The 21,810-nt window shown below is 50.2% G+C and overlaps 3 protein-coding genes across 8 annotated transcripts; 1 reads left to right on the top strand and 2 right to left on the bottom strand.

Moving 5' to 3' along the window:
• Positions 1 to 16,268, top strand: VPS4A (vacuolar protein sorting 4 homolog A). 4 transcript variants are annotated; one of them, XM_045818550.1, is made up of 12 exons: positions 1 to 168; positions 3,235 to 3,346; positions 3,445 to 3,592; positions 4,955 to 5,016; positions 5,099 to 5,218; positions 5,718 to 5,874; positions 6,457 to 6,605; positions 6,927 to 7,008; positions 7,236 to 7,455; positions 8,490 to 8,630; positions 9,353 to 9,482; positions 15,307 to 16,268. In XM_045818550.1, exons 1-11 carry the CDS (start codon positions 148 to 150, stop codon positions 9,452 to 9,454), a joined length of 1,314 nt encoding a protein of 437 aa, XP_045674506.1. In that variant the 5' UTR covers positions 1 to 147; the 3' UTR covers positions 9,455 to 9,482; positions 15,307 to 16,268. The 4 variants fall into 4 exon arrangements, with proteins under 4 accessions (XP_045674506.1, XP_045674507.1, XP_045674508.1 ...); XM_045818551.1 differs by lacking the exon at positions 15,307 to 16,268 and adding an exon at positions 9,893 to 10,197; XM_045818552.1 differs by lacking the exon at positions 15,307 to 16,268 and having other exon boundaries at positions 4,958 to 5,016; positions 9,353 to 10,197.
• COG8 (component of oligomeric golgi complex 8) lies at positions 12,932 to 21,771 on the bottom strand. 3 transcript variants are annotated; one of them, XM_045818547.1, is made up of 6 exons: positions 21,277 to 21,771; positions 19,868 to 20,075; positions 18,240 to 19,067; positions 16,287 to 16,455; positions 15,334 to 15,510; positions 12,932 to 13,452 (listed from the first exon to the last, which is right to left on the bottom strand). In XM_045818547.1, exons 1-6 carry the CDS (start codon positions 21,696 to 21,698, stop codon positions 13,295 to 13,297), a joined length of 1,962 nt encoding a protein of 653 aa, XP_045674503.1. In that variant the 5' UTR covers positions 21,699 to 21,771; the 3' UTR covers positions 12,932 to 13,294. The 3 variants fall into 3 exon arrangements, with proteins under 3 accessions (XP_045674503.1, XP_045674504.1, XP_045674502.1); XM_045818546.1 differs by lacking the exon at positions 12,932 to 13,452 and having other exon boundaries at positions 15,047 to 15,510; XM_045818548.1 differs by lacking the exons at positions 15,334 to 15,510; positions 16,287 to 16,455.
• Positions 14,306 to 14,939, bottom strand: PDF (peptide deformylase, mitochondrial). The gene has a single exon (XM_045818554.1). It carries the CDS (start codon positions 14,924 to 14,926, stop codon positions 14,315 to 14,317), a length of 612 nt encoding a protein of 203 aa, XP_045674510.1. The 5' UTR covers positions 14,927 to 14,939; the 3' UTR covers positions 14,306 to 14,314.
• Positions 21,772 to 21,810: the final 39 nt, after the last annotated feature.

Raw genomic sequence — 21,810 nt, 5'->3', positions numbered from 1 at the left:
TGGGCCGCGTTCCTCTCTCGTTCTCGGACGCCGCTCCGGCTGCCAGCAGCCGCCCTTCCCCGCGCCGGACGCAGTACCTCGGCTCTCTGAGGCCGGACCGAGCCCGCAAGCAGCGCCGCGGGGTGTGAGGCGGACCCAGGAGATGAAATGACAACGTCAACCCTCCAGGTACCTCGGCGCGGCCCGTCCGGCTTGCGGAGGCCGCAGGAGGCGCGGCGGGGCCTGCGCGCCGGCAGCCTGGGCGGGCGCGGGGCCTTCTCAGAGCCCCGCCGCCCCGTGGCTGCCTGCGCCGGTTTCTGTGTTCACGCCCTCGGAGCCGAGGGCCACCTCCGGTCCAGAACGCCCGGCCCTCCTGGCCTGGCCGAGCCCCGAGCCCCGAGGCCGCTACGTGCAGCTGACAGCCCCGAGGCCGCCGTGGGGCTCAGCCTCACCCGGGCCTCATAGGCGCCGCCTGGGACGTTCGGGCCGGTAGCCCGGCTGCTCACTGTCCCTGTCCCTCCTGCCTCCCTTCCAGCAAGCCCCTGCTTCTTCCCTGCTCTCCGATTTCCTCTTTTCGGCCAACGACCCTTCATTCATTGCCTAGATTGTGCAGGGTGGTGCTGGGGTGGCGCCACCTGGATGCGTGACTGACCCACCCAATTGCTGCCAGTCCTGCTTGGCCGGAAAACATAAACATGGGCAGGCCTCCGACCAGGGTTTGAATGTCGACTCTGCCACCCACACTAGTATGTGACCTTGGGCTGGTTACATGATCCTGGTGTCTGGAGTAAGGTTTTTGTAACAGTGATTCTAGATTCCGGTAAAGCATTCTTAACATGGTGTCAGCTACATAGTAAGTGCTCAGTTAAGTGATGACAGATACAGAGCTTGCGAGAGTTAGACAGGACTTCCTGGAAGAAGTGGCATTCGGAGGGGTCATAAAAGGATGGGTAACCATTCAGATTCCTGGAGGTGGAGGAGAGATGGCTGCTTCGGGTGGAGGAAAAAGCAGGAACAGTGGGGAAACTTCCACCTGCAGGTCCCACCTGCCTAGTTTTTGTATGGCCTGTGAGCTAAGAGTGTATTTTTTTTACATATTTTTTATAAACGTTTTTATTAAGATATAACTCATACAACATACAATTTACCCACTTAAAGTGTGCCATTCAATGCTTTTAGTATATTCACAGTATTTTGCAGCCATCACCACAATCACTCACTCCAAAAGAAACCTGTACCCTGTAGCTGTCACCCCGCCCCCCCCACAACTCCTCTCTCTCTCCCAGCCCCTGGCAACCACTAATCTATTTCCTGTGCCCATGGATTTGCCTATTCTGGGCATTTTATATAAATGGAAATTATACAGTATGAAGTCCTTTGTGACTGGCTTCTTTCATGTAACATGTTGTAGGCTTTCACATTTTTAAAAGGCTGAAAGGATACGTGAAAATCATGAAATTCAGATTTCAATGTCTATAAATAAAGTTTTATTGGAACACATCCCTGCTCACTTGTTTATGTATTGTCTGTGGCTGCTTTGGGGCTACCAAGGCAGGGAGGAATTGTTGCTACAGAGATTGTATGGCCAGCAAAGTCTAAAATATATCCTGTCTGGTCATATACAGAAAGTTTGCCAGCTCCTCTTGTTAGTACATTTTCACATCCCTTTTCTTTCATCCTCATCTTTTGCGATACCTGTTACTACAGGTGCAGCAGGGCTGGCAGTTTTGTCACCTTACCCTCCTGTTATGCAAAGCTGTCCCTCTCCAAATTGCACGTGAGGCCTCTTGCACCTGAAAAACTGTATGTGGGTGGCAGAAAAATGTTAAGTGCATTCATTAATGTAGTATCAAGAAGGTAGGAAGAGATGGGCCTGCTCTGCCACATACCTGGAGTATTGTTCTGTCCCCATCTTTCAAAAGGACAAACCTAAGCAAGAAGCTGTGTAGAGCGAAGAAGTCCAAGGAACTGGGGGTATTTGTTCTGGAGAAGAGAACCACTGGGAACAGGGACACTCCTTTCATGTGTTATCTGAAGGGCTGTCATGGGGGAGAGAGCAGACAAGTGAAGCCTGTGTTGAAGCTAATCCATTCGGAAGGTTTAGGGCTCCTAGCCATTCTCTATTTGTAGGTAGTGGAGGGAGCTGAAGCTTGAAAATAGGAGCCTGCACTCTCACCTTTCCTCATCTCTTCAACCTGGTGAGTTAGCATCAACTTAGCCTGGCCTACCCATGTTAGTTTTGTAGGGCTATCTGTGTTCTTTCTGAGACTTCTTGCTTTCAGATGGGGAAGGGCCGCACAAATGCCTGGGCCCTGCCAAGAGCTGGTCAGGAGGTTTATTGTTTGCTGTGGATGGAACTGTGTGTATAGCAGCGGGATCGGCCTGCCTGGTATCTAGTGCCGTATCAGCTTGAGGATGCTAATTCTGGGAATGCTTCCTGGGTTGGCGAAGTTGTGGTTTTTGAAACGGGATGTGTAAGTGTGGGGCAGCTGCCTGAAAGATCCAGCGTGCTTCAAGTTCAGTCTAGAGCACAGGCTAGAGGATTTATGAGATGCACAAAGACACTCTCACAGAGTTCTTAGAAGATTCCAGAGGGCTGTTCCCCTCAATTTGCAGCACATATGTGCCTGTGGGGTAAGCCAGCACTTTTAATACTGGAGGTGCTGGTGTATTGACCCATGTGTCTAGGTATCAATTTGATGAAACCATCTCTCTTCAGCCTAGATAAGCAGGTTGGGCCCGCAGATCCCTTTAAGTCCATCTTGTAAAATTCAGGTCAATGAAAGACTTTATTGCTGGCTGGCTCTTCTCTGGCCCTCGAGGTCAAGTGCTTTTTCTGGCCTCCCTGCTGAACAACACAGGAATCAGTTGGTTCTGGTGTTCCTGTTGTTCCAGGCTCTGAGTCAGGGTCCATTTCTCTTTCCCTTGAGGTACGGAATAGACACTGAACTTTCCCTGTGAACCATAACCTGAGCTGTTTCATCAGGCTTCCACTTGCTGAAAGCCAGAGTGACAGCTGAGGAGGAGGCCGCTTTCACTGCATTGAGTGCCTTGTGAAGAGGGATGGCTGTCTTTTAAAACATCCTTTTAAGGCCTTTCCTGTTGATGTTGGAAAAGTAGGCCGACATAATGGTCTGCAACTGACTAATTCCCAGGCTTGGCAATATCTCTCATCAGTGTATTCCTGCTGCCTGGTACCCTAAAGGCTTTTGGGATCCCTTGGGAAGCACTGAGCTATTCACTTGGCCTTTTCAGAAAGCCATTGATCTGGTGACCAAAGCCACAGAAGAGGATAAAGCCAAGAATTACGAGGAGGCGCTCCGACTCTACCAGCATGCTGTGGAGTATTTCCTACACGCTATCAAATGTGAGTCACACGAGGGCCCTCCCCAGCCACCGAGCCCCTGTGAGAGGAGAGTGGGCCCCTGCGGACTCACAGGGCCTCTCTTGCTTCTCCTTTTGCAGATGAGGCACACAGTGACAAGGCCAAGGAGAGCATTCGAGCCAAGTGCATGCAGTACCTAGACCGGGCAGAGAAGCTGAAGGATTATTTGCGGAACAAGGAGAAACACAGCAAGAAGCCAGTCAAGGAGAATCAGAGTGAGAGCAAGGGGTGAGTGTGGAGGAGTGCAGGATCTACCAGGACCAGAGCCCCCACAAGGGTGTGCCCTATTCCTGTGGTGCTATCATTTTTGGTACTAATGCTGCCTTGGACTTCCACAGCACCTCTTTTGGGGAATTCTACTCAGAGCAGCGCATAGCTGCTTGCATCAAGCACTTGCAGAATACTTCTGTGTACACTGTCTCATTGGATCTGGGCTGGGCAGCCAGCCTGGCAGTTACTAGCCTTGGACTCTGCAGCCAGACCCTCTGGGTATAACCCAGAAAGTGGCTCTGCTACTTTTTACAAGGGCCATGACCTCCCCCTCCCTGCCCCCTGTGCCTCCAGGCTCCTCATCGGTAGGAGGAAGAAGACAATGGGACTTCACTCCTAGTGTTGCTCTAGGGAGCAGATGAGATGATGGGGTGAGGCCCTGAGAATAGAGCTTGGTGCGCAGTCAGGGTTAAATAATGTCAAGCTGCGGTTGCTGTCAGGTGTCCTCTTTGACCTGTGAAGCAACAGACTCAGAGGTTCAGAGATTGCCAAGGTTGCAGAGCTGGAACTTGGTGGAGTCTGTACCCATACCAGGGCCAGTGTTTCTGACTCCAGAGCCAGTGTTCCCTCTGCACTTTTCTCTCCTCGTGTCTGTGGTTTGCTCACTGTGGAGATTCCAGTTATCTGAGCACAAAGGCCAGTGGTGTCCTGGAGGTAAGGGGAAGATCCTAGGCAGGATGGCCAAGGAGTAGAAAGAGGTGGGTGTTGTGTCAGCTGCATCACCAGAGATGAGAGGCTCTGTCCCTGGGTGCAAAGAATTTCCTGGAGTGAGAGACCCACCACAGAAGAGACAGGAAGCCAAACATCTCCAGGAGGGCTGCAGGAGTTCTGAGGATGGCAAGTCACTTATATCCGGATAGGGATTGGTCTAGGCTGGGGGAGGGGGAACAACAGCGACTGTGTTTCTTTTCCAGGTGTTCCCCTGTAGACCTAAGAAGACTTACCTCTTCTCCAAGTCAGAGCCACTTGCTGTCTGGTTTTGAGTCCATATGAGAGGCCAGTGAGAGCTCCAATTGCCTTGCCTGGCTGCTCTTGAAGTCCAGCCAAAGCACATGCCCCTCACCAGGCTCTAGAAAGGGCACATGTCTCTGTTCTTACACCCTTAATGAAGCAACCAGGATGGGTTATGAGAGTTTCCTAGAGGATTCATGTAGGCTCCGAATGTCCTCGGGGTAACTGTTTGTGGGTCCGTCCCCATTGTTGAACAGGGAAAGCATCCCTTTAACCACCATGCTGGCAGCCAGAGCCTGGCCTCGCTCTGAGAGCCTCCTTACCAGCCTCCTCTTGCTCCAGCCTATCATCTTCTGTCTCCTTTCCCAGCAGCGATAGTGACAGTGAAGGGGATAATCCAGAGAAAAAGAAATTGCAAGAACAACTGATGGGTAAGAGGCTCGAGGCCCACTGTTATGCTGGGGGCGGGCGGGGGTGGGGGCTCTGGGTTGAAGGCTCTACCTCCCTCTGCAGGTGCCGTCGTGATGGAGAAGCCCAACATTCGGTGGAATGATGTGGCCGGGCTGGAGGGGGCCAAGGAGGCCCTCAAAGAAGCTGTCATATTGCCAATTAAATTCCCACACTTGTTCACAGGTAAGGGTTGAGCCACTGTAGGCCCAGATGTAAAAACCTCAGGCTTCTGAGGCAGCAAGCTCAAGGCTCCCACTCGGAAGGTGTTCAGGAGCAGGTGGCGACTCAGCTCCTTTTGCCCTTAGTGGATGAGGCCTGGCCTTCTCGGGGCTCCCACTGGGAAAGGCCCCAGGACGTGCCCATTGCGGTCATCTAATCCTTGGCTTCTCTTGGTGTCAGAAACACCTTTATGACTAGAACTTTGACTTGACTGTCCCAGTGGGTGGGCAGGGTCAGGAACCAAGTGCCAGCCACTGTCACTTTGCAAAGTCACATGGGTCATGAGCCAGGGCTAAGACCAGGCTCTTGGCGGGTAATTTAATTCCCTTTGCTCCTTTGCTTTTAGAATCAGTGTGTTATAGAACTTCTCATTTCCGACTGCATTTACAGTAACTAAGGCCCCTCTGCTTTTTCTGTTCCCCTCCCCCAGTCAGAAGGAAGCTAACTTCATTCTTTCCTGCAGGCAAGCGTACCCCCTGGCGAGGGATACTGCTCTTCGGACCCCCTGGCACAGGGAAATCCTACCTGGCCAAAGCGGTGGCAACAGAGGCCAACAACTCCACCTTCTTCTCTGTGTCCTCCTCAGACTTGATGTCCAAGTGGTTGGGGGAGAGTGAGAAGTAAGTCAGCCCCCAGGCCCTGCTCTGCGGCCAACCCCTGCAGTTGCGGGTGGCCCAGAATCCCTGCCTGTGGGGTCACCTCCGAGAGGAGCTGCCATCGGATGTTAGGCAGCCGTGACCAACAGAGGGTTATCTTGCTAGCTTGTTGGGTGGGGTGCTGTCCTGACTAGGACAGCTGAAACTGGAAGGGAACTTGGGAGAGATGAGTCTTTGAGAAGAGAAGGGCACTCCCCGTAACTGGGTATCGGGTGAGCATCCTCTGCTGGGGACTTCGGAGTTAACTGACTCCCCATACCAACTCCTGTTGTGCAGACGATGAAACTGAGGCTGAGAGGGAGGGAAGTGGCTTGTCTTAAATCCAGAGCTAGTGAAGGGGGCCGCCAGGACTGAAGCTGACGTCAGGCTTGCGCTTCCTCTCGGTGCAGAGCTGCCAGAGGATTTGTTACTGCTGTGTTTTCTGACACACAGGCATGACTAGAGTCTCAACCTCCCAGTGGGAAGGGTGACAGAAGTGGTGACTGGGACTCTGGCCGGGCCTGTGTGTGGCTGTCCAGGTGCCAGCCCCATTTTTCACCTTCACAGGCTAGTCAAGAACCTGTTTGAGCTGGCCAGGCAGCACAAGCCTTCCATAATCTTCATCGATGAGGTGGATTCCCTCTGCGGATCCCGCAATGAAAATGAGAGTGAGGCTGCCCGAAGGATCAAAACAGAGTTCTTGGTCCAGATGCAGGGTGCGTGCTCTTCCTGGGTTTCCTTCCTGGTTTCAGAAGCAGTTCTAAGCTCATCTCCTCAGGCTTTCATTGTGGAGAGGTCCCTGCAGCATTGTTCCCCCCGCCTCCGCCCCCACGCCGTGCCCCTTCTGAGGCAGGCAGGAATCGGGGCTCTTTGCTCCAGGGCAGCTAGATAGTGCCCCCCTGTAGCATGTGACACAGGGATGGCTTCAGTTGAGTACAGAGTCCCCGAGGCTCTTTCATGCAGGTTTTGACTTGCAGGTGTACTGGGTATCCTTGCAGGTGTACTGAGTTAGCGTCTGTGTTTCCCTTTGTCTGTAGGGGTGGGGAATAACAACGATGGGACTCTGGTTCTTGGTGCCACAAACATCCCGTGGGTGTTGGATTCGGCCATTAGAAGGAGGTGAGTCTTCCCCAGTAGGAGCCAGGGGCTGAGCTCTTTCTCTGGCCATGGTCAACGTGCCACCGGCAGCTGGGGATGCAGCCTGACCCCATTTTTCCGGAGGCTTCTCTGTGTCTGCATGATGAGCAGTGCCCCGAATGAAGCCGGCTCTGGAGGGCCCCGCTGTGCCCCTGCATTGATTCCTCCTCCATCTGCTCTCAAGTCCAGCCGTGTGCTTGGCTCTCTAGGTTTGAAAAGCGGATTTACATCCCATTGCCAGAGGAGGCTGCCCGTGCCCAGATGTTCCGCTTGCACCTGGGTAGCACCCCCCATAACCTCACGGACGCCAATATTCATGAGCTGGCTCGGAAGACAGAAGGCTACTCAGGTGCAGACATCAGCATCATCGTGCGGGACTCCCTCATGCAGCCTGTTAGAAAAGTACAGTCAGCAACACACTTCAAAAAGGTGAGTGAGCCAGCAAGGAATTGCTTAGAAAGTGTCACAAGAAAAGGGATATCAGCTTCTTTTGCCAGCTGACACACCTTGGGTCTCTTGGAGAACCAAGGGCAAGTGCGGAGTGAACCCTTTAGTTCCAGGGGTCAGGGTTGTATCTGCTCTCCCCTCCCCTGCAGTTCTTGCTTGAGAGTGACCATCTCAGATTGTGTGAACCTAGAGGTCAGGGCACCATGGCAGACACCTCCGCCACCCTCACCGTCAGCACTGTGCTAGTGTGTGTGGTGGGCCTGACTCTGTGTTTAAAAAGTTGTGGGTACAAAGCCACACACCGTAAGGAGGAACTCCATGCAGCAGATCTGCTAAGTGTCTGCCGAGGGCCCTGCTGTGTGCCTGGTCTCATTCTGGATGCTGGGGAGACATCAGTAACCGACCACAGCAGACAGAAATCTCTGCCTTCCAGCAGCCTCCTTTCTAGTGGAGGAGTCAAGCAGCAACCAAAACAGACCCATTTCTCAGAGGGCGGTGAGGGGCAAGAGAGCAGGGAAGGGCGGTCTGGCATTTCTGAGGTTTGGAGGGGGAGGGGCAGGTTGCACTCTTAAAGGATAGGCCACACTGGGTGACATTCGAGTCAAGAATTGAAGAAGGTGAGGGAAGGAACCTTCGAATATTTGGGGGAATGTTGCCAATGGAGATTTCAGTTGGAAAAACATTTTTGATGTCGCTGCACTCATGGTGAAACTTGAGTTAATTAGGAAGAAGATACCAGGATATTTGGGGCCACAAAGTGAAATTCTGGAGGACAGTGGCTGGAATAGCATGCTGATCTTGAACTTCTGAAATCAAACTTCAAGCTCCTTTGACTACTCAGTCTGAGAGTTTTGAAGGAGCCCATCCCTCCTCAGACAATGACCTAGAAACCCAGGCATTCATTCATATCCTGCCATTACCTTCTCTTCAAGACCCAGAAATCTGAGGTGTCCTGCCCTTTCCTCCAAAACCAAGGGGCAGCCCCTTCAGCCAATCAAATTCCTGTTTGGTTTCAGGTCTGTGGCCCTTCCCGCACCAACCCTAGCATTATGATCAATGACCTCCTGACGCCATGCTCACCAGGGGACCCAGGGGCCATGGAGATGACTTGGATGGATGTCCCTAGTGACAAACTCTTAGAGCCTGTGGTTTGCATGGTAAGTGGCCATCTGGCAGGGAGGACTGCACAGCTGGAAAATTGGGGGCTTGTCTCCAAAAATAAAAATAATGTTCTCCCCTTTCCTGTGCTAGGCTGTGGTGGCTCCTCCTAAACAGAGAATGACCTTTGGGGTTCTGAGTAGCTAGAGCTCCTGCTGTTAGACTCAGTGAGAGCCCAGGATGGAGGCCATAATATTAGAATTTTATTTTCTTCAGCAAAAGAGTAAAGGCCAGGTGATGTGACTGCCTTATTCCACGGGGTTGGCTTGTTCTGCACACAGAAGGAACCAGCAAATGAATGTCAGGGCCACGTGATTGAGTGGAGTTGCACAGGCAGCCTCTCACCTGGCTAGTCTTAACCTCCCCTTATCCTAGTCTTGCCCATTCTCCGTGGCAGCTGTCCAGCTTTGTGGCTGGTGTGGTGGGCGTACAGTTAGAAAGAGCCTCTCACAGGAGGTAAGAGATGATGGGATCTTAGATTCCGTCAGACCGGAAGTAGACCCATCTGGAGGTGACATGAGCTGCCTCAGGAGGGAAGAGCATCCCTGACAGGAAGCATTTGAGCAGAAGCCAGGCAAGCCACAGGGAGTTCTGTGTCTGGGGCTGGGGCTGACCTCAAACGCCGGCCTCTTCCTACCCTAGACTGCATGGGTCTGCGACGCTGGGAGGCTGAAGGCCTGGAGCCCGGCTACTCCTCAGCCACACATTCTTGTCTTTGCAGTCGGACATGCTCCGGTCTTTGGCCACCACTCGGCCCACCGTGAATGCAGATGACCTCCTGAAAGTGAAGAAATTCTCAGAGGACTTTGGACAGGAGGGTTAAAAGCTTCTTCACGCTGGTGACGGTGAAGGTGGGAAGTTGATTGGGGTAAATTCATGCACTCCCCATGTCGGCGGCCAGACAGGGCTCCAGGGCTTGTCCGAAAGTCCCTACAGCGTCCCCTCTGCTGTCTGGCCGCCAGTCAAGGAGCAGGAAGGAAGGGGCTCCCAGGCACAGAGACGCAGAAGTACATTCGGCAGCCAGTGAGATACTGGTTCTTCCTACTTCCTCCTCTTCCTCTTGGATGCTCACCAACTCCTTGTCCTGCCCCTCTGTATTTTTTTTAAACCTTTTTTTGTTCTCCTAAATTAATGCTGCTTGGATTTTCATCTGTTTATAAATAAAGTTAAAATCACCTGGAAACATCAAGGAGTGGGAGCAGCCCGTGCTGTGGGGTTGGTGCAGCAGACCTGCAGACCCCCCATGGCTCGTTCCTTTCAGACCCAGATTTTCTCCTTGTGAAGAATGACCGATGCCCTGGATCCCCAGCCCAAGGTCTGCCTGTAAAGGTCAAGAGTAAAGCCAGGCCGTTCACACCCTCCTAGGTTGGCATCCTGCGCCCTGTGTCCTCCTTGTAGGAGGAGACAATTCTGTGAGCACAGAGCTGTGTGAATCAGAATGAGTGGAGGCAGTCAGGCGGGTTTCACTGCTGCCTTTTCTTCCCTCTGAATGTGAGAACACAGCCCAGCCACTGGCCCCGGGTCCCTGTCCTGGAAATGGGCTAATAAATCCTTTTCCCTTCTTGAGCCACCTGAGTGATCTCCTCTTTGACTCTTGTCTGGAGCTCTTCAAAGGCCATGCCTGCTTGCACTAGAAACTCCTCCTTCTGGTTTTCTCTGCTGTCTCTTCTTCTGCAGAGTAGGAAGGAGGAATGTCACCAACTGCTGCTGTTCCTAGGCCTGTACTCCAGACGGGTTCGCAAGACCTTTCTTTTCCCAGGGACTGGAAAGTGTGGCCGAGGGTGTTGAGGGACTTGAGTTTTGCTTCCTGTTGTCCAGCCTCCAGATCAGAGTGTCAAATTGGGAGGCCTGTGAGCCAGATGTGGCCTGTAGCTGTTTGCTTTGCTTTGCTACCAAAAGTCAAGAATAGATATAAAAATTCAGTTAGGTAATGCTGGGCCCGAGACCCCTTGAGGCAACCTATCAGCTGCTGCTGAGCAGGGATGGCCTTACATGCTCCGCAGTTCACTGTCCCCATGTGGCCTGTTCGCACATTTGCACTGTTTGCCTAGTCCCTCTGGCCATTTGAACTTGTGACCCTTGATTGTGAGACTCCCAAGGCTCCAGGGTCAGCCTTGGAAATGCTGTCTGACAGGGAGCAGAAGCAGTAGAGGCTGACCTCTACTGACCTCAATGGTCTACTGACCATTGAGGCTAACCTCAATGTGAGTAGACTCAGATTGACCACAAACATCTGTGAACGCAGAAAAGGCCTGGCCCCGGTACCAGCCCTACTCCCCTCCCTGGACTGGTATCTTCAAAACCAAATGGTCCAGAACTGAGTGCACAGCCAACTCCTAGATTGTTTTATACTTGCACTGTGGTGGTTCTTTGATCCGATTAGGAGTGTCTGCTAAATTGAGCCAACTTTTGCTTAGTTTCTTGAAGGCTTGGGCTCAGGCTCCGTGCTGCTCTCCATTGCTGGTGGGTCAGCCCTGCCTCGTTCCCTAGAGCACCAGCCTGCCTGACCTTCAGATGACACTTACGCAGCAACTGTGACTGAAATTTTTGTCACTTGCTCTTGGAGTTCCCACATGCTTCTTAGTGAGTTACGTGCCCTCAGCCACCAATTATATTTGTAAATGCTGGACTAGACACCAGGATAAGACACTGCCCCCTGCCTGTACTGTTTCATTTTAACCTTGTGTTTAGTTTTATTTTCTCACATACCTCTAGTTACCTTTACTTCAGTCAGAAGGTCCTTGCCTTTTTTTTTTCCTTTTAAACCTGCTTCCTCATTTCTACTGCTTGAAGGCCTAGACAAGTCACAGGGGTTAACAGACACTTTAGGGCTGCCAGGGTTCATCGTCATGGCTCCAGTCACAGCTTTCAGGCACCCACTAAGGCTGAACTAGCCTCAGACCGACTCTGCGGCCTCACAGGCTCTGTTAATTATGACTAATACCTGCAGAGGAATTTCCTCCCCTAAATGCTTATTCTGAAATCCACTTCTTCCCTACCAGGAATTCTGTTCTGAACCTTCTGCCTACATTGGCTTTCACTACAGCCAATTCTCATTACCTGTTAACACTCATTAGCTCCAGATGCTGATCATGTGTGGGTTTTATGGCTAACACATCTGCCTGAGGTGGAAGAGAATTTCTTTATTGGAAATGCAAGCATTTGCCTTTGGGTTGTATTGTCTTAACTGGTAGACCAAATCCTTTCTTCTGTGTGGATTTGTTCACAACAGTAAATCTCCTATTTGTCAGCAAGAGAGATAACCTCTGGCTTTCTCTAGGGTCCACTCTGAGCAATCATTAACTCCTGGGCCTCAAGGTCAGGAAGCTGAAACCAAATGCTAGTACGGACTATTAACTTCAGAGCACTATAAGAAAGCATCAGAATGTTCTGAGGACCAACCAACAAGAGCTTCTGAACATCGTGTTCAGAAGTGAATTCTGACTTTCCAAAGAACCCGTGTTTTCACTATTGAGAACTTCCTACAGACTTCCCCAATGGTCGATGGTCTAACCTTACCTGGGGTAGTGCGAGGTCCTGTTCCTCTCCAAAGTTTAACGCACAGAGAGCCAGTTCACTTCCCCTTGTCCTCACAGGCCCTCCAGACTTGCCTTATTTAGAGAAAGGCATAGAGGAGAGTGGTTCTTTCCTGGTTTCGTTTAATTAACTGCTGCTTAAAACATGTTTTCTCCAAACAACTTATTGGACTTCTTACTACATGGGTACTTGGAGGACTTCGGTAAAATACCAATGACGTAAAAGTCAATGTAAAAATGAGGTGAGACAAGTACCTAAAGAAACAAATTCCTTCACCTGACAGGATCTTAAGGTTAAACACCGGTCAGTAATCGTGATGCTAATTTATTTTTCCAAAACGAGTGCAGTATCCAGGAAGCACAGTTCTGCTTTCTCTTCTAATTGTGACAGGGAAGCTCACTGACTTCCTCTCAACCATTACCCTTCCCTTAGCCCTGCTCCAGGGTCTCCATACAAGAACTAGCCAAGCACCAGCTGCCTAGGAAATCTCAAAATAAAAGTCTTCCTCCACATCTGTTAAAGGTTGAAGGCAAAAGGTGGAAACCTAAACTCTATCTGAACCTATCAAAATGTGCGGGTACTCATTTATGCTAATATCCTCACTAAACACTTCCATGATCTGGGGCCATTCTGTTCTGTGTTTACTTCCACAAGCACACTGGTGTTCAAGGCAAAGAAGGACCCTGTAGGTAAGAAGTACACAAATCCCTTGTAAAAAATGAGTTTGGAAAAAAAAAAGTCAACCTGCATTTTTAAACACGGCTTTCAGATCTTTTGTGACTGCATTTATTATCAAATCTTGGCTTTGGAAATAGATCGTATAGGTCTTAGGAAGTCATGTCAGTCATGTCTAATGAGAGTGGTTACTGCCCCACTCATCTCCATACAAGCTTATTAGGAAATATCCACTCCTTCAGGGAGTCATTTTTCTTCTCAAGTTGAAAGCAATATTTCATAGATCATTTTGGGGCAATCATTTTTAACACCATCCTCCAACTCGGTCTGGCAGGCTTCAGAAGCCTATTGTTTTCTGTCAGGGCCAAGTTGATGCCAAGTAAGACGTGCCCGGCTCCAAGCCGACATGTTTGTGTAGGTTTTCAGAATCCTCAGATGCAGCAGGAAAGCTTTAGTCATTCACCACCATCCAGTGGATGTTTGTAAATGTCTTGCTATCCATTTTGTCAATGAACAGGCAGCCCTGCAAGTGGTCCATCTCATGCTGGATGATGCGTGCTGCCCACCCACTGGCCTGCCACACCATCTGTTCTCCTCTGGGGTCCAGCCCTGCAAAGGAAGTTACAGTCTGGGTGAGGACATGCTCAACTTCATCATTCTGAACCGCCTGGCCCTTTCCCTGCCCTTGGATGTTCCTGTTTACAGGAGGGAACATCAGAAGGGAACTCAGATAGCATTTCTTACCTCCCTAGAAAAGATGCTGCAGCTCTGTCTGTATTACCAAGCAGTCAACCTGGTTCCCAACTTTAACAATTAGGTTGCTGGGCTTACTATGGAGATGAGATGAGAAATGATCTTCCTAATAAGGTGCTTCTCTTCTGAACACTCCTCCTGTTTCCAAAGTATTGCTGTTTGCTTTCAATTCTTAACAGAAGTATTTCAGTTTGGTACAATATAAAATAAGGAATACCACTGACTTTCTGACCCTCATGAACCAAGTGGCTTGCTCAGGAGGAACAATCATCCCAAACAGGAAGAAACCACATTCCACAAAACATCCTGGTATAGCAGAGAGGGAATGGCTTGTCACCCAGGGCTGGGCAAAGCAGATGCCACTTTGCCCACTCCACCATGACAGATATCATTGGGGCAGGTGTGTGTGTGTGTGACAGACAGTGAGCAAAGGCATTGGGCAGGGCCTGGATGTGGGGAAACAGGACCCAAGCCATCTTAACAACCCCACTGTATACCTCCCACTCCATTCCCCTACTTGAGCTGGCTGTACTCTCACAGGGGCTTCATTCCCAACCCAATCTGTTATTCCCAAGTCCCGTCCATTCCCAGGTCCTGTCCTATGTTCATGCCGGGAGGTTCTGCTGATCAGCTATCAACGAGTCTGTATTTGAATTGGAGCTTTATGGAAACTTGTGGGATCAGAGGCAGAAGAGATGCACGCGCTTACCAAGCCGCTTCAGGGACCCTGCCATACCGCACCTGAGATCTGCACGGCCTGGAAGCGGGGCACGCAGGCCAGGAAACCGGCGACACTCTCGCAGCCTTCCGGGAAACTGACCAGGCGGCTGTCCAGCACCCGAAGGCTCGGGTTCACGAACACACGCAGGGGGAAGGGCTCCATTTGGCGGGCCTCGCGCAGGCGCGGCGCGCAGGCGCGGAACAGAGCTTCAGGGAACTCGAGGGCCAGCACCTGCAGCGGCACTCCCAGCTGCGGCGCGCTGAGGCCCACACAGCGCCGGCGTCGCATCACCTGCACTAGCCGCTGCACCAGCCGCTGAAGCTCGGGCCCCATCAGCTGCGCCGGCTCCACTGGGGCCGCAACGGCCCGCAGGATTGGGTCCCCGACCTGGCATACGCGTGTGTACGGCGGCTTGGGTGCTCCCCGCACGAGACGCCTCAGGTAGCGCCAGTAGGAGCGGGGGCGCGCCGGTCCCTCGGGGCCATCCCCGGCGGGCGTGGAGCTGCAGGCCCTGGTGGCGCCGCCTGCCACCTTCTCTCCCCACGGCAGGGCCGGCCCCATGAGGCGACACGCCCGCGCCAGCAGCTGCCCGGCCCCCAGTTGGCCCATGGTGCAAGCGAGTAGAGCCGCAAGCCCGGCCGTGTTCCTCCACAGGGCCCTTAGCCCAGCGCTCCCGCCGCCAGGGATGCCGGGAAGCGTAGTTCCCGCCCACAGAATACTGTCCGCTTCTCCGGGTGTCAATCAGCTTTATTTTTAAATTGCATTATAAAAGGACTGACCAGGAGGTCCCTCTTCTAATTTTCTCTCATGCATGCTTTCGCAGCCTCTTCCTTGGGGCTGCCCCGTGTTTTCTGAGGCGAGCAACCTCCTTCCCACTGGACGCTGCAGTAAGCCTGGTTCTGGGAGCGGGAAACAGTGTTAAGTGCTCGCACTGGGCACCTCGGCCTCTAGTGGCTCCGCTGATTCAACCTGCTCTTGCCTCTCCTCAGGGAAAGCCATAGTGACAGGCTCAAGGCTTGACTCTTCCACCGGGAGTTCTGATGCTGGAGCTGTGGGCTCCGGCACTGGCTCCTTTTCATCTAGACAGAAGACCACCTCTCTCTTCGGCAGGATGAAGGCGAGCGGCTCCTGGACGACGCTGATGTTCACATGTCCAAGGTTTCCGTACTTGGAGAGCTGAGTGGGTGGAATGCCTGACCCAGATGGTAGGCAAAGTGAAATGGAAAAACATTTAACAAGTGTATATACTGATGTGTCACAGGAAAAAAGAAACTTTGTGGAAGTAACTGACACAATTACCGTATTTCAGTATAATAAGTGACACTGGACAGGATTCTATACTGTAAAACAAGACTCTGAAGGTAATGCAGAACAGCACTGCAGGGCGGATGGAGTAGGGGGAGTAAGAGCCAAGAGAACCTCAGTAGGCACAGGCTTCCTGTGTCAGGCCCAAGAGAAATGCTGGGTCCCCCGGGGAAGTGGGGGGTGGGGCGTAAGTGGGGACGGCCACTCTTTGTTTGTGTGAGCACTGGCCCATTGCCTTTTGGGAAGTTCCGTCTCCCCCATTCTCCACACCCCCCGCCCCAGGGGCAGAGAGTGAATATAGGAAAGTGAAGGCAAGCTGGGAAATCATACAATATGTGGTTCTTTTGTGATTAGCTTCTTCCACTTAGCCAGATATACACATATTATATTATTCCATTTATATGAAATGTCCAGAAAAAGCAAATCTATTGCATCAGAAAGCAGATAAATGGTTGCCGGGGGCTAAAAGTGGAACAAGAGAATGATTACTGGGCGTGAGGGATCTTTTTGGCGTGATGGAAATGTTCTATAATTGGATGGTAGTAATGGTTGTACATCTCTGTTCATTTACTAAAGCATAATGAATTTTACAAATGGGTGAATTAATTATTATGTGAATTATATCAATAAAGTAGCTTTAAGGGTCTTTTCTGCTTTCTCTTACCTAATGTCTGTGCTATCTGAGCTGGTGGGAAAAGGACCTGGAGACAGCGATTTAAATAAGGAACCAGGTCCTCCAGGAAGACAGTGCAGAACTGGATGAAGAGCTCTTGCTCCCCACTGGTGAAGACAGCCTCTTCAGCGCGATGGAAGGCCAGGATTACTTTGGTTACCTAAGAGACAAAGGTACCGTCCATTACAGCAGTAGTATATCACTATCAGCCTTGCATGAAACTAAGCACAAATGCGCAGCCCTCAAGTTTTTCATGAAGAAAGTTGTTCCAAAAGGTCCATTATATTATTATCTTGTTTAAATTCAGAATTATCACTCTCCACAATGCTATCATTTCATTGATGTATTTTTTTAAATTATGAAATTAGTTTTTATTCATTGATGTATTTCTGATCCAATGTGTTTCATTACTGGTGCTTTTTCCAGTAGAAGAGTATCCTGAAATTATACAGAGAATACATAGTTCTTGATTCCCTGGAAGACCATCTAGAACTGTGTTCGATTCAGGAAAATGAAACAAAAACTACGAAAGGTTTTTACTGAGTAAGGGCTTAAGGTTCCAGGAAACTAGATCACTAGAACTTTTTGAAGGAAGAATGAAACAGCTGGAAAAGAAGTTCCAAATACAAAGAACAGAACAGTCTACTTGACCTGACAGACCAGTCATGCTAACAAGGTCAATAACAGACTCTGGTGCTAGACTTCCTGGTTCAAGTCCTAGCTATGCCACTTAATGGTTCTGTGACTTCCAAGTGATTACTTAAGCCCTCCATGCCATCTCTGCCTCAGTTTCCTCATCTACAAAGTAGGGTCAGCAATAGGACCTACCTCATGGGGTTGTGAAGATCAAGTCTTAATATGTGTCAAGTACAATGAACACTACTTGGCATGGAGTAAGTTCTATGTAAATATTAGCTAATTGTTATTACTTGAATTTCATTGACTCTAAAAAGCTCCAGAGCTTGTGCTTTCTTGCTCTTACATGAGGATATCAATAGATTTTATACAGTCACGTCACAATTGCCACCTGGCTCAAAGTGATTATGAGAGGTTATCAACCACAGAGAAGCATCCCACTATCTAAAGGTGTAAATGTGTGAAAAATGTGCACTATGATAAGATACTAACAGCGGTAATAGCATTACTTGTGTTAGGCAGAATTCTAAGATGCTCTTGTGATTTCCACCCCCTGGTACCACTCCTTTGCATAATCCTCTCCCCTTATTTCAGGCAGAATCTGTGGCTTGTTCCCAAACATAGATTATGGCAAAAGTAAAGGATTTGCAGTTATAATTAAAGATCCTATTGAAGTGACTGAATTAATCGAAAGGAGATTATCCTGAGCAGGCCTGACAATCCGATGAGCCCTTTAAAAGAGGACTGAGAGAACTTCCCTAAAAGAGATTCATGCAGGGCAGATAGTCTTCCATTAGCCTTAAAGAATCACAACGCCACAGTCTGAACTGCCCATGGAGTGAGGTGGCCTCCAGGAGCTGAGGGCCTCAGCCTCACAAATGCAAGGAACAGAAATCTGCTAATGCGAGCTTGAAAGGGGATACCATGCTCCAGCTGAGACTACAGCCTGGCCAACACCTTGACTGCAACCTTGTGAGATCCTGAGCAGAGGACTCAGTTATGCTGTGCCTGGGCTCCTGGTCCACAGAAACTGGGGGATGCTAAATGTCTGTGGGAGTCTGTCATGCAGCAGTAGAAAACTAACACATCACTGATCATTATTACAGGTGAGCCACTTCATGGATCACTTTAGATTCCATGATGGGGAACTAACTGGTTAAGAGCTGCTCAGCCATTAAAAACCTTCAAAACCACACTAAACCTCTCTAACTCAGCAGTCACCACTGTCATATGGACTGGTTTATTACCAAAGTCTGGTCTCCTGTAGCAAAAGAAGGTTCCAGTAGAGAGCCAACAGTATGTGCTCACCTTAGCAAGGGCATCCTCCAGGACCCTAGTCACATCCTGTGCCAGGGCTATGGGGCAGCAAAGGCGCAGATCATTGAAGGCAACCAGAATATTGTTGAGGAAGCAGGCAAGGGGTGGGAAGTCTAAGAGCACCATAGGCGGCTGCAGGGTCCCTGGCTGTGTGACTGGCACAGCAGCAGGCAGGTTACTGCTGCCCAGGATGGCTGGAGCCAAGATGAGGGTGTAGGAATTCATTTCATCTTGGAACTTCTCTATTGCTTCCTGAATTGCTTTCTGGAAAGTGCTGATGGCTACCTGTTGGAAAACAGGAGCCAATTGGCCCCTGAAGTCAGCCCCCACCCGGCTGAAGGACAGCCCAAAATACATGCATTGGCCCAGCAGAGAGTCCAGGCGGCCACCTATCCCCCGATGAAGGTCGGTTTCCAGCACCTGCAGGAACTGTGACACTTTCTGCAGTACCCAGCCATGGAAGATAGCACTCTCATTCACGGTGTGCTCACCCTTGGCAGGGGACAGCAATGGGTCCTCGTCTGAGAAGATGGCACGGTACTGAGTGATGATATCAAACAGATGGACACGGCAGGCCTCGATGGTTTTTGTGATGTGGAAATAGGGATCATCATTGGGGATGGCAGTCAGAATGGAACGGAGCCAAGCATCTCGGGCCTGAAGAAACTTCACCCTCAACTCAGCCTCCGTGAAGATGTCCATGCGCCTCAGGAAGCCAATGACACGGAGGCAGGCAGGGAGCTGGATGTTGGTCCTCAGTTGCTGGATGAGCTGGCTCAGCATCAGCTGCATGGACTGGCGCACTTCGTTCACAATGCCCTGACAATAGAGTCATATGTTTGTAAAAGCACTCTCTGGGACCCATTCCACTAACTCTGAATATTACAGATCAACATTCCCACTGCTTCCCTGACATACGAAGATTTCCTAGAGCTGACACATGCAGAGATCCAAGATGGCAACAGAGCAGGTGGAAGCTACACTAACCTCCTCCCAGGACCAAACGGGAATTACAACGAAGTTACAGAACCTTGGCAGCTTCCTCATGCTCTCCCCTTGCTCACTGGTCTAGTCCCACTGGCTGTCTGTATTTCTTAACATGCCAACTTCCCCCCTCAGCCGACTGTACTTGTCCTTTCCACTTTCCGGTTTGCTCTTTCCTCACATCTACGTGTGGCTGGGTCCTTCCCATCATCTGGGTCTCAGCTTAATTGTTCTTTCTCCAGAAGAGCCTTTCCTGACCGCTCTTCCTAGAGTAATTCACCCTGTCTCCTCCTACCCCATTCCCTGGTTTGTTTTCTCCATGATTAACCACTGTCTGAAAGGATCACGTTGTTTATCTGTTTATTTGACAAGTATCATCTTACACTGATGAGAGCCAGCCCCTTGTCTTTGTTCACTTTGTACAGGCAGGACCTAGATCAGAGCCTGGCACAAAAGATTAATATTTCTCAGTTGAATGAATGAATGAATGTTTACTGTTCAAACATGTCTGTCTGGCAGAAACTGATGTGAAATGTGCAGAGTTTCCCTACAGTTTCTGCCTAAAGGTTCAGTGACGACCATAGAATTACTGATCCCAAGAACATCAGTTTGAGTTCTTTTGGGAAGTTGGCTACCTGGATGACAGGGATGGAGGAGTATTTCCTTTCCAGTCGGCGTACGTAGGCTGCAAGCTCCAGGGCCTCTTCATAATAGCTGTTCCGGACACAGGTGTCCATGAGCTGAGGAATCTCTAGGATTTCCAGGATTTCCGTGTGTCGGTTTAGAGTCAGGGTGTTCATCCGGCGGTTGGAACTAATCTCCTCAGCCTCTTTCACAAAGTTCCTAGTACAATGAGAATGTTGGTTGCTCATCGCTCCGCACCCAAACCTTAACTATAATTACCAAGCATTTACTACGAACTGGGCACTGGGCTGGATGGTATAGCTGATTTAATCTTCAAGCCAAACCTGTAAGTACACCTAGGAAACTTTAATCTCAGAGAGGTTAAGTAACCTGTTCAAGATCACACAACTAATGATAAAAAGGTTTGAACCCAGATAAGCCACTTAACTAGCAGTTTCATAACTGTTTCCTCATTGGTAAAGTAACAGGACCCACCACGTAAGATTTATGAGATGATGTGTAAAAAGCATTTAACAGAGAACCTGACTCAGAGTAAATGTTCTTTTAATAATATACTTATTATTTTCAAAATAATCAACTAGCCTAGAGGCTACAACCTTACCCTCAAGTTCCCTCAGCCTCTTAATCTATTCCTATGCTATTGTTTAACCTTGGTTCTCACCAGTTTCCCTTTCTTCTCCACAAAGGCAGAGATCTGCTTTATGAAGTCCTCTATCTATTCTGGGGTGGATGGAAGGGTATAAAAGCTATTATCAAATATCCAAAGACTCAAAAGAAAACTTAAACTTTTATCATAAAAGGCTGGAAGCCAGAATTAGGGACAATAGACTGAGGATCAAGGGAAGCAGAATGACTCAAAAAGAGGGATTTGGGGGGACAATTTTCGCTGCCCCCAAGTGGGAGGATTTCCTTGTCAGCTTCCTATCAATGAAAGTTTTGGAGCAGATAACTTCTAGTCTGAGCTGTTGTACGTGTTGTATCTACTTGTGTGTTTATGTATATTTCTGTATATATGAATATATATTAAGCTGCCAATTGTAGATAGTTAAGTATGTCAGGCCAAATTCTTAGTGCTTTGCATTCTCTTTGAATTCTATTTAGTGCTCACACAGCCAGCCCTCTGTGGGAGAGTCGTGCAGCTAGGTTCCAGTTCCAGCTTTGAAACTTATTACAGCTCTGCCCTTAGTCACTAATATCTCCGTGTCTCAACTTCCTCATACATAAAATGGGAAAACAGTACCTACCTCCAAAGCTGTTGTGAAGTTTAAATAGAGTAATAAAGTACTCAGAGGAGAGCCTGACACATGGTAAGCGCTTTGTAAGTGTTAGCTATCTCTATCATGGTAAATGACACTTAATACAGTCTTTAAAAGCCCCTTTAGCACCGGGCCTGCCGCACCTGCAGCTCTGCTGGAAGCTGGGCAAGCGGTCGAGCAGGCGGCCGAGCGACGCTTCCACGTCGCCAAAGAGGCGGTGGATGCGCTCGGTGCACTCGGCGCCGCGGATGAAGGTCTTGTAGTTGGCGAAGGCCAAGTCGCGCGTCTGCTGTAGCAGCTGGGCCCGTTCCTCCGCCAGGCGCTCGGGCTCGCGCCGCAGACGCTCCAGCCCGGAGCCGCTCAACTCCCGGAGGTACCGACCCACGTCAGGCCGTTCCCGCCACTGGGCCTCCGGGAAGCGATCCCGGAACAGCGATGCCAGCAGCCCTTCATCCTCCACTTCCCCGAGAGCCGCTGCGGTGGCTGTGGCGGAGGCTGAAATGGAGGATGCAGAAGCCATGGCAGATGCCGGAGTGGAAGATGGAATTGTCGCCATCGCCGCCATTTTTCCGGCAGCAGCGTCACTTCCCCCTCGGGGCCACAGAGGGCGCTGGCTCCAAATCTAGGACCGGAAGCAGCGGAGGTACACTTCCGTTCTCTGTGGTTTCTCTTGCGGC

The sequence above is a fragment of the Phyllostomus hastatus genome, unplaced genomic scaffold (genome assembly GCF_019186645.2).
Source record: "Phyllostomus hastatus isolate PE091 unplaced genomic scaffold, TTU_PhHast_1.1 phas_scaffold_345, whole genome shotgun sequence".
Taxonomy (NCBI): domain Eukaryota; kingdom Metazoa; phylum Chordata; class Mammalia; order Chiroptera; family Phyllostomidae; genus Phyllostomus; species Phyllostomus hastatus.
Note: the sequence above shows the minus strand (reverse complement) of the source record. Positions and strands in the feature narration are given on the sequence as shown.

Bases quoted from the DNA above. Each gene is read 5' to 3' on its own strand.
- VPS4A (XM_045818550.1), top strand. From the start codon at position 148: ATGACAACGTCAACCCTCCAG. The intron at 169-3,234 runs GTACCTCGGCGC...TGGCCTTTTCAG, and splicing joins TGACAACGTCAACCCTCCAG to AAAGCCATTGATCTGGTGAC. The intron at 5,219-5,717 runs GTAAGGGTTGAG...TCTTTCCTGCAG, and splicing joins ATTCCCACACTTGTTCACAG to GCAAGCGTACCCCCTGGCGA.
- PDF (XM_045818554.1), bottom strand. From the start codon at position 14,926: ATGGGCCAACTGGGGGCCGGGCAGCTGCTGGCGCGGGCGTGTCGCCTC.
- COG8 (XM_045818547.1), bottom strand. From the start codon at position 21,698: ATGGCGGCGATGGCGACAATTCCATCTTCCACTCCGGCATCTGCCATG. The intron at 19,068-19,867 runs GTAGCCAACTTC...CTCTATTGTCAG, and splicing joins CCTCCATCCCTGTCATCCAG to GGCATTGTGAACGAAGTGCG. The intron at 16,456-18,239 runs GTGAGCACATAC...TTTGTCTCTTAG, and splicing joins TGGAGGATGCCCTTGCTAAG to GTAACCAAAGTAATCCTGGC.